This window comes from Aulonocara sp. 'chitande type north' Nkhata Bay, linkage group LG18, assembly GCF_057382095.1.
Source record: "Aulonocara sp. 'chitande type north' Nkhata Bay isolate Kocher_YH1m ecotype deep benthic linkage group LG18, A_spYH_male_GT1.1, whole genome shotgun sequence".
Classification (NCBI taxonomy): Eukaryota; Metazoa; Chordata; class Actinopteri; order Cichliformes; family Cichlidae; genus Aulonocara; species Aulonocara sp. 'chitande type north' Nkhata Bay.
Genome location: NC_141361.1, coordinates 40179459 through 40190607, shown reverse-complemented (window position 1 = coordinate 40190607; position 11149 = coordinate 40179459). Strand labels below are relative to the sequence as shown.

Genomic DNA, 11149 nt, shown 5'->3' with positions numbered 1-11149 from the left:
AATACAGGTCTGTTACAGTGAAGGTTCATGTGAAAGTGTGCTAATGGGGCGACCGTGGCTAATAATGGGGCGACCGTGGCTCAGGGGGTTGGGAAGCGTATCTGTAACCAGAAGGTCGCCGGTTCGATCCCCGGGCTCTGTCCTGGTCGTTGTGTCCTTGGGCAAGACACTTTACCCTACTTGCCTACTGGTGTTGGCCAGAGGGGCCGATGGCGCGATATGGCAGCCTCGCTTCTGTCAGTCTGCCCCAGGGCAGCTGTGGCTACACCTGTAGCTGCCTCCACCAGTGTGTGAATGTGAGAGTGAATGAATAGTGGCATTGCAAAGCGCTTTGGGTGCCTTGAAAAGCGCTATATAAATCCAATCCATTATTATTATTATTATTAAAGACAAACTGAAGTAGAAAGAAACATGTTTCCTACATTAGGGATAACAAGGAAAACCCAGTGAAGTGATTTTAAAGTTTCAACTTGGTGTTGAATCATGTAAGTCAGATGGAGAGATGGATAAGGTGAGGGTGGACAGTGGACGATAAGACAACTTGTGAGACTCGGGGTTCTTCCCTTTTGTCTTCTTCGAGATGAGCAGTCCAGAAGATTTGATCCAAGACGTTCACAGTTAAAAACTGCAGCCCAACCTGTGGCTGTGCAAACTGGTTTGGTAATTTTGGGCTTTTCATCTGCTCATGTTAGAGGCTTCATTCAGAAGGATTTCCATCATACTTCCACTGAATGTGGCGCAGAGATAAGTGCATCTTCATATTTGGTCGTGCCGTCCTTTCTCCAACATCACCAAAGATGGAAACAAAGTCAGCATCAGGTCAGAGGGATTTAAGTAATGTTTGCAGATTATTTGATTCGCTCTTACTTTGGACCTGCCTAAATGTTTTAATAAAACTTCCTGAAATTAAAGTCTAAATTATGGACATTCAATGTGAATGCATGTGTTTCGTGGACTTGGAGAAGGTATTCGACGGTGTCCCTCAAAGTGTTCTGTGGAAGGTGTTTCAGGAGTACGGGGTCAGTTACGAGCCACAGCTGTTGCAAGAGCTTGGCCCACCTAGCAGGCAATAAGTTGGACTCTGCCAGGGCTGCCTTTCATCACTGATTCTATTCATGATTGTTATGAACAGAATCTCCAGACACAGTTAGGTGGCAGAAGGCTTCCACTGAGGCGGTCCCAGGATCTCTCAATGATGTGGTTCTGTTGGCTTCATCAGGTGGTAACCTCCAGCTCGATACGGAGGGGTTCACAGCCGAGTGTGAAGCAGCAGGAATGAGAATCAGCACCGCCATGGTCCTCACCCAGAAAGGGGGAGGAGTGCCCAGTCTGGGTCAGGGACGAGTTCCTGCCCCAAGTATCTCAGTTTCATGGGTGAAGGGAGATCGACAGACGGGTCGGTGCTGCGGCTGCAGTGATGTGGAAGCTGCACCACTCCGTCGTGGTGAAGAGGGAGCTGAAGCGCTCCATTTACCGGCTGATCTACATCCCTGCCCTGCAGAAACGTTTTGCCTGCCACAGCCTTGTGTGCACTCAGAAGCTCAAGTTATTGCAGCACATCCAACATCTGCAACAGGTTTTTTCATGTTAATGTGATGTTAATTTATATACAACAATAATATTAAAGACATTATTATTTAAAATGCTACAAATAATTCATTTTTAGGTGTCCTAATAAAGTATTGGAACCCCATTCTTTCAAAAAATATAAACTTTTTTGATGGGGAAGTGTTTCTGTATATATTTTTGCCAGACTTTTGGCTGCTGGGAAATGAATGAGATGAGCTGATGTGAGTAGTCAGCCTTGTGTCCATACACCTGCCATGTTTACTCTAACTAAAAACAAAACCACAAATCGTGTATTTGCTCCAAGGAAAGAAAAGAAACGGCAGTTTTGTGTGCCAGACTGTAAATATGGTGTTAATGGTTCTATATTAGACAGTGACAGTGAATAAGATCACAGGGGGTTAGCTCAGTGTTGGAGCCAACAGAGAACATCTCCACAGTTTTTGGCATTTTTACTTTCAAGCTTATTTTTTCAGCCCCAGCTGGTCAGCTGGGATTCATTTGCTCCCTCCTCCCTCGCTCTAAGGCAGAAGAAAACAAAGTCACCCAAATCCCCGACAACCATGTACAGCATAACACGGCTAGCAGGTGGTCCGTAGGTGACGTGCATTCAGGTTTCCCTTAATGTTGTCAGCTATCTGTATCTCTTTTAAAGCCTTTCAAGAATCCTGTCACTCCCAAGGTCTCAAAGACTTTAGAGTCAGACCTGTTACAGATCGTCAACTTTTCTTTAATGTCAGGTGTGTTTCCAGAACCACTAAAAACTGCTGTAATAAAACCTATACTGAAAAAGGACAATCTTGACAAGACACAAATGAACAACTACAGGCCGATCTCAAATCTCCCGTTTTTAAGTAAGATCATTGAAAAAGCAGTTTCTCAACAGCTCAGTTACTTCTTAAAACAGAATAATTGCTACGATGCCTTCCAGTCAGGTTTTAGGCAGAACCACAGCACTGAAACCGCTCTGACCAAAGTGTTTAATGACATATGTCTGAATACAGACAGTGGAAAAATGTCAGTCTTAGTTTTACTGGATCTCAGTGCAGCATTTGATACAGTTGACCACAACATATTACTCAAACGACTGGAGAACTGGACAGGTCTTTCAGGAACTGTACTAAACTGGTTCAAAACATACGTAGAAAACAGGAAATACTTTGTATCAATAGGTAACTTCACATCTGAGCAGACAAGCATCACATGTGGAGTTCCCCAAGGTTCCATCTTGGGACCCCTTCTGTTTAACATCTACATGCTCCCACTGGCACAGATTATAAACAACAACAAAATAAACTATCACAGCTATGCAGATGACACACAAATATATATCACAATGTCACCAGGAGACCGAGGCCCTGTACAGGCTCTTGGTAAATGCATTGAGGAAATCAATGACTGGTTGTGCCACAATTTTCTCCAGCTAAACAAAAACAAAACTGAAGTAATAGTCTTTGGAGCCAAAGAAAAACGATTACAGGTCACCAGAGAACTTCAATCTATACATCTAAAAACCACAAACCAGGCGAGAAATTTGGGTGTAGTGATGGATGCAGACCTAAACTTAGAAAAACACATTAAGACAATAACAAAGTCAGCTTACTATCACCTCAAGAATATATCAAGGATAAAAGATCTGATGTCTCAACAGGACCTGGAAAAACTAGTCCATGCATTCATCTTTAGTAGGCTTGATTACTGTAACAGCATCTTTACAGGTCTACCTAAAAAATCAGTCAGACAACTACAGCTCATTCAGAACTCTGCTGCTCGAGTCCTCACTAAGACCAAAAAAGTGGACCACATCAGTCCAGCTCTGAGGTCCTTACACTGGCTGCCTGTCCGTCAGAGGATAGACTTTAAAGTCCTGATGCTGGTCTATAAAGCTCTGAATGGTTTAGGACCAAAATACATCAGTGACCTCCTGACCCAGTATGAACCTTCCAGATCCCTCAGGTCATCTGGATCCGGTCTTTTATCAGTTCCCAGAGTCAGAACCAGACACGGAGAAGCTGCATTCAGCTTTTATGCTCCTTATATCTGGAACAAACTCCCAGAAAGCCTCAGATCAGCTGAAACACTCAGTTTATTTAAATCCAGGTTGAAGACTCACCTGTTCTCAGCTGCATTTGAATAAAGCACCAAATCCACACTTTAAGCTTACATTTCAAAACTTACATTTAACTACTGATTTTATCTGTTTTGATTTTATATACTGTTTTGTTTGTTTGTTAATTAGTTAGTTTGTTTGCTTGTTTTAATCAATTTTAAATCATGCTTTTTATCTGTTTTTGTTTCTAATGTCTCTGTAAAGCACTTTGAATCACCTTGTTGTTGAATTGTGCTATACAAATAAACTTGCCTTGCCTATCAGATCCTAATTCTTTTTGTCCTGCACAGGTGAGAGAATTATCCTGCAGACATAAATCTCCTGAAAAAAGTGATATCAATTCACAAATTGAACTGTGAGTAAAAACAAACAACCTGTGCTCGGGACTGTTTGAAGATTTTGGAGAGTCCTGGATTCTGCCTGGACTTTGTGGAAGCCTCGAGGAAACTGGACCATCACAGCTGTTTGTGAACTGTGTTTAATATGGACTGTAGACACATGCACTGTTGTCACTTGGTCCTGCGTTTGAGTCCTGCTTTTACATCGGTCACTTGGAAAGCTGATGACAGCGATGTAGTGAGTAGAAGAGGCTCTAGTGATAACACGAGCAGCTGAATTCTGGTCAGGAGAGGCAGACAGTATCTAGCGATGCTAACGAGCTCTAGATTTATTTTTGCAATACTTATATATAAAACTATGTTAGTTTGTCCAATTAATTTTAATCCTCTGAAAATATAAGAGTAGGTAATAAAAAAGGTGTAATTCTTAAACAGTTAATGCAGTGGTCTTGTTTAACCCTTTGATTAAGTCTGCACACATGGACCTGACAGTACAGAGTACATACTGGAGAGTAGCAAACCAGTACAATATGATAGAAGACCCAAACTTGAAGGCCATTAAATGTTCTGCATTTGTATATTGATGTTGTCCCAGTCCTGTTCTAGGACACACAGCTTGACAGCAAGCGTGAGCCCAACCCAGCAGACACAGAGGACGGCCCCCAGGTAAAGGCTGAGAGAACGAGAAACTGTTCTCAACCAAACATGATAAAAGAAACTAAAACAAAAACGAATCTGACAATGTTCAAACAATCAAACTGGTGGTAGAAACAAACGAAAATTAAACGTGAGCTAACATGATGATAGCTGTGGATGTAAGTCTGGTCTCAGCCCTGGAACAGAGCATCCAGCTCTATGACTTTACTCTTGATAACTGACATCATTGCTCACAGCTTCAGAAAGGCAACACACACAAGTCCGGATAATAAAGTTAGAATTTTATTTTATTAGCACTTATTATAGCGAAGACAAACGTGGGAGCATTTTGTCCGTGGATGTTTGTCTCTGGCAGAGTCTGAGCTGTGCACTCAGGTTTACTCGGTCAACAACATTCTGCCTCCTCAGCTTTTGTCAGGTTGCTCCATGTCATCTGCTCTGAAACTGAACGGTTTATCGTAGCCCATCAGATGATTGTAGTCGTGCGGGACGGGGAAAATGTCCGGGTTTACCAGGAACCCCACCTGTCCGGCGTAGAAAGTCGTGAACATCTTACTGACGGCCGGGATCCTCACCTGGCTCTGGTGGAACACGCTCTTTTTCTCGGTGAGGAACACGCTGTAGGTGACTGCTGTGTAGACATCTTTGTCTGGGTTGTGGTACAGGCGGATTATGTAACCCTTGGTGATGATGTGAAGAAGGATGGGGGTAAGGAAGGTAAAAACGCCAATGACTCCACAGAAAGCTGCCTGCAAGGCAAAACTCTGGACTCCGAGTCCAGTTTTCAGGAGTATTTGTGGCATGAGGAAGAGACTGGCTGCACTAGTGCTGTACGAGAACATCTTCACCCCTGCCAAAAAACAAGAGTCACACAACCCGTGTTACTTCCAACAACAGTCCACACGTCAATGTCTACGTAAAGCATGCCCCACTATCAGAGCCATGTTACATAGTTACTTTCACAATTCAGTTTTATTGTGAATTACTGTAAAGAGCCTACAGAAGACAGACAGCAGACAGACAGCCCAATCTGGACAAGCATTCAGACACAGCGGGCAGAAAGAACTCCCTGATAGGAGTCTTGTTCAATGCGTCCCCTCTTTGCATCTGTGCCAACACTTCCAACACAACAAACAATAGTGCGTATGCACTGTGTATACAACAGAATCAAGGCGTGCTCAGCAAAGGTCCTGTAGGAGCTGACCAATCAGAGCAGAGTGGACTTTTTTTGTAGGTGTCCACCTGGCTTGTTTCTTTTTTTAAAGAAAACATCTGTTGAATTTTTAAGATTTTAAAATAAATCTCAACAGCTCTTCACCAACAAACTCACAGGCATCCAGTTACTAACCAAAGTGTTTCAACAGCTTATATAACTCGACGTCATGGTTTCCTGGAGTAAATGAAGTCAGTCTTATTATCCTTTCTGACATTAGTCACAATGAGGAACATCCACACCAAGACTCAAACTTTGCCTAATGAGGGCTTGAAGTTTAACTGTGTTTGTTTTTGTCTACAGGCTTACAGTTATTGGACGCACTGTCACTGAGACCTGTGGTGAACAACAGCTGTTGTTGTTATGATATTTCACAACAAGATGCAAGTGACTGACCCCGAACAGCTAAACCCAGGCTGCCAGCATAAATGAGGTTTCCGTGCTCGGAGGGCGGTGCTGTGGAGATGACACGGGTGGACGGACCGTGGGACTGCATCTGGTCAAAAACAACAAAAGGAACAAAATGTGTTTGGCACTGGGAGACGACTTTACAACTACAATTCCTCCAAAAACGGGACGTCGTGCAAGATGTAAATAAAACCAGAATGCAATGTTTTGCAAAACTCATAGCCACATACCACATCCACAGTACATAAAATGTTTAAGATTAGAGAAATGTTTCATTTTATGAATAAAAAGTCATTTTGAATTTGAGGACAGTAACACATCTCAGAAAAGGACTCGGCCGGTCCCTTACACACAGGTCTGTCAGAACCATCTGAGCTCTTTGTCCAACTTTACTTCTGAGAAACTCATTTTATAGTTTTATTTTTTTTAAATATATATATGTACACTGCCAGTGAAAAGGTTGGACACACCTTCTCATTTAATGTTTTTCTTTATTTTTACAACTTTCTACATTGTAGATACAAACTGAAGACTTAAACATATTTAGAGTTACTTACCATTGTTTTCTTTGCTCCATAGTTCCATATATACTTACTTACTTCATATATTTGATGATTCCACCCTTTGCTTTGTTGACAGCGCTGCAAACCGTCGGCCTTCTCTTAGTGAGCTTCCTGACACAGTCACCTGAAATGGTTTCCCCTCACAGGTGTGCCTGTCAGGGTTCATCTGTGGACCCCAAACACACCTCCAGGCTGTGTCAGGGCTAACTGACCAAGAAGGAGAGTGATGCAGTGCTGCGCCTCCACAGTCACCTGACATAAACCCAGTGGAGATGGTTTGGGATGAGATGGAGCGCAGAGTGAAGGCAAAGGACCAACAAGTGCTCAGCATCTCTGAACTCCTTCAAGACTGTTGGAAACTGTTTCAGAGACGACCTCATGAAGCTCATGGAGATAATGCATATATATATATATATACACACACACATGAAAATACACATAATATATCTTGCTTGATATATTTGATGTCTTCAGGTTGTATCTACAATGTACAAAGTAGTGAAAATAAAGAAAACCCATTAAATAGAAAGGTGTGTCCAAACATTTGACTGATCGTGTACACACACACACACACACACACACACACACTCTCCATTTAAACGTCTGATATATTTTCTATGTTGTACTGTCAATAAAACATTTATGACGTATAGAAACCGCCACTCGTCTTTCTGTCCATTTTTTTATTCGAGCCTGGATTATACTTGTGTGTAAATGTTTGCACTTCATTAAAGAGCCAAAACACATCAAAGTATTTTCTACAGGCGACGGTCAAATATGATGATCACTCTTCAAGAGTGGCTACATTTCACTGTGTGTTATACTTGTATACCTTGAACTTGAAGAACAACACAACTCTGCAGTTCCAACCAACGAACGAAGGATCCTAATGTAACATATGTGTTAAATACTTGTGAATTTCACCCAACTAACATGTATCAGCTGAGTCTGTAAATGTGTAACGACGTGGTTACGGATACTCAGACATGTTCATGTCACCGTTTATCTATTTATTGATGAGTGGAGTATCCACGTGCTTTTGTCTGTTATGACCTCTGTAAATGTTCACGTCAGACAATCTGTCACATGCTTCTGTTACCATCCAGCTGACATTACCCTCCCTGGGACCGCCCACGTCACTGTTCGGCTCAGCTGACACATTTACGTCACTCACTCAAAATGACGCTTAAACTTTCAGAACAGCGGTGCGCATGTCACTGTAGAAACGCCGGTTAGCTGTTAGCTGGAGCAGTGCAGCATTGTTACTCATGACATCATCAGCGTAGCTTAAACGTATGCAGTAAAGCGTCGCGATGCTGACGCTCATGTGTACCTGACGGTTAAATACCTCGTTGAGAGCCAGGAGCGAGTGCCTGAGAGTTAGCTGCTTCCTCCTCACTGCGCTCACGCAGCACACGGAGAATGGCGCGCGATGCTGCGCGAAGTTAAACTGACCGTTACTGAAAATCCGGGGAAGAGCTCGAGACCTTAACCGCAGGAAACGCGCAGACAGCATCTTTGACGTTTTCTGTACTTTCTTTGTTATTACTGCTGAAAGCGGCTCTGACTCTCTGACCTACGAACTCCACACACGCTGCAAATCTCGCCTCCCGTTTCTTCTTCTTCTTTGTGTTTAACGGCGGTTGGCAACCAACGTAAAGGAGCATTACCGCCTCCTACTGTTCCGGAGTATGGGTCAGACAGTGAGTTTACAATTTGTATCAAAAAAACCCTACACTCTTTCATAAACACCTATATCCTTCAGAAACCCCACCAGTTCCCTCACCTGTGCCCTACTACCCTCCAACACACTCTTCAGATTAAATTCCCCGCTCCGTCAACCTATTCTGCAGAACTGTCCTCTCCACATCATAACCCTTGCACCGCAGTATTACATGCTCCACTGTCTCCACCTCCTCCTGGCACACTCCACAAAGCCCCGTCTCATGGGTCGTGTCCAAATTCATGGGCTGCATCCTCCTGAGGACCCGGCCTTCGCGGTCTACGTGGGCTGGGTCCTCAGAAAGTCGGGTAGGCCGGAAGTAAACGGCCGTGAAATTGGACGGTCTAGCCTTCTGATTAGCGTCACCGCTGTCTCGGTGGAGTTTAATAAACTCGGCCGTCTGCTCCTTGCTATCTAAAATATAATAAGTCACTGGCGTAAATTCTCGACTGTCTCATACTTCTGTTTAATCAGTTTTCTGTTTGACGTTTAGTCAGCTGTGTAAAAACCGAGGAACCCACCCGGGGGATTAATAAAGTTTTATTTTATCTAATCTAATCTAATAACTTTAATCTCAGCCAAACCGATTTACTCACGAACAAACAAAACACTGAAAAAGCCCAACAATAACATCTGTAGGTTGTCTAAGTCAGCGGTCCCCAACCCCCGGGCCTCGGACCGGTACCGGTCCGTGAGTCGTTTGGTACTGGGCCGCGAGAGTTGAGGCTCAGGTGTGAAATGTGTGGTTTTCAGGGTTTTTATCGGTTTTCAGCGTTATTTTGTTATCGTTTTTATCGTTTACTCGGTTTTCCTGGGTCTTTTCACGTGTGTTATGAACAGTGTTGGGTAAGTTACTTTAAATTAGTAACTTAGTTACATTACTAGTTATTTCCATCAAAAGTAACTCAGTTACTTCAAGTTACTCGATACTTTCAAAGTAACTAGTTACTAGGGAAAGTAACTTTGGTTTTACTCAGACTTCTCTTGTTAATGTGTTGCTAACGGGATACCCAGCAAGACTGCCAGTCTTCTAGCTTGCTTACTTGCCACAAGTGCACTGTGCCACCTACCAAAGGAAAAAATAATGTGCACATTTCCACGAGAGAAATCCCACGCCTGGACCGTCGTTGACTGCTGCCATGATTCTAGCCTGCATCACAGCGTCATGTGTGCTTTTTACATCCAACACAAAAACTGCAGCCGTGGTGCTTTCGATTGTACTCAGAACTCGGAAATTCTGCCTTCTGAATAGGAAGATGTAGGTAACACCAGACTGCAGATGAGCTGCATACAGAGCTGGACTGGGACAAAACCACCACATATCCAGCTTTACAGCTGTGGCTCCAGCAGACATCAGCTGATACTAGAAAGTAATATTAAATAAATTCTAACAACAGCTGATCAAGCTTAAACGTGCTGCTGTTGTTTAACGTGACATCTGCTGGTTTCATCTTTCTGGCGCAAAGCGGACAATAAATAAACAAGAGAGAAAAGCCGATCAGCTGATCATTGATCAGTTTCATGATTACAGTAGCAACAGGAGAGGGAGGGGAGAGAATGAGAGAAGAAGAGGCAGCTGTGCAGCAAAGACACAGAATAACTCCAGCTTTGTGTCTTTTCCCTTCTAGCTGAAGTCCGGGACAAACTGTGTTTCTTTTCACCTCAATACGAAACGCGTAATATTTTCTCTGCATATGAGACGATTCCGTTCTTTAGGGAACGGTTGGCAACTCTAATCATTAACCTTATGAACAAAATAAAGTTCAACATCAGTAACATAGCACCCACCCAGCTGTATGGAAACTCCGTCATGCTAGCTAGCACGCAGTACGAAAAAGTCAGCACAACGAAAATAAACTCCACCTAAACTTGGTTCATATCTGACCCAGATAGACTGCAGGTCATAACTTCTTACCTGAAGTTCAGTTCACCTGACACTCTCGGACGGGCGGCCGCTTCCAGTCTCTTCTCCTGCCTCCCCTTTCCCTCATCCACCTGCTGGCCTCCACCACTTGCTAATGTTACTGAATCTGTGGAAGCTCTGCGATAGCCACCACACGAAGTAACGAGTAACGACCCTATCTAAATCCCAGTAACGACTAACACGTTCCCGGTTTTGGCATAATAACTAGTTACCGTGCTCGTTACCACAATAATAACGTAGTTACTGTAACGCATTACTTAATAACGCATTAGTCCCAACACTGGTTATGAATAAATTTTCTTTTTTTCGGTACTGGTACTAGTTTTATTTTGTTGTATTTATCCGCGACACCTTAAAGGCCGGTTCATGAAAATATTGTCGGGCATAAACTGGTCCGTGGCGCAAAAAAGGTTGGAGACTGCTGGTCTAAGTGACTTATATATTACGTTTAACCCGAGCAGCGAAAGTCCGCGGTGATCTGAAAATGATGTGCCGGGAGTTGTGCCGTTCTCGGCCGCATCAGTGACCCTCGAGCTCCCGGCTAGCTGTCGAGCTGGTGGGTAGCAGACGTCTACGAAAACATCGAAGCACTTTAGCAAATATGCGATATCTTGATAAACCGAGCAGATATTTGATGTTTACACAGC

At 43.3% G+C, this 11149-nt stretch overlaps 1 protein-coding gene across 2 annotated transcripts; it reads right to left on the bottom strand.

The window, feature by feature from the left end:
• Positions 1-4940: 4940 nt before the first annotated feature.
• tmem70 (transmembrane protein 70) lies at positions 4941-8584 on the bottom strand. Of its 2 annotated transcripts, none has more exons than XM_086272890.1 (3): positions 8189-8584; positions 6281-6380; positions 4941-5521 (listed from the first exon to the last, which is right to left on the bottom strand). In XM_086272890.1, exons 1-3 carry the CDS (start codon positions 8369-8371, stop codon positions 5076-5078), a joined length of 729 nt encoding a protein of 242 aa, XP_086129016.1. In that variant the 5' UTR covers positions 8372-8584; the 3' UTR covers positions 4941-5075. The 2 variants fall into 2 exon arrangements, with proteins under 2 accessions (XP_086129016.1, XP_086129017.1); XM_086272891.1 differs by having other exon boundaries at positions 8204-8572.
• Between the last annotated feature and the right edge of the window lie 2565 nt (positions 8585-11149).

Coding starts and splice junctions, on each gene's coding strand:
- tmem70 (XM_086272890.1), bottom strand. CDS start 8,371: ATGCTGTCTGCGCGTTTCCTGCGGTTAAGGTCTCGAGCTCTTCCCCGG. Junction 6,381..8,188: donor ACGAGGTATTTAACCGTCAG/GTACACATGAGC, acceptor GTTTTTGACCAG/ATGCAGTCCCACGGTCCGTC. Junction 5,522..6,280: donor CCTGGGTTTAGCTGTTCGGG/GTCAGTCACTTG, acceptor GTTTTTTGGCAG/GGGTGAAGATGTTCTCGTAC.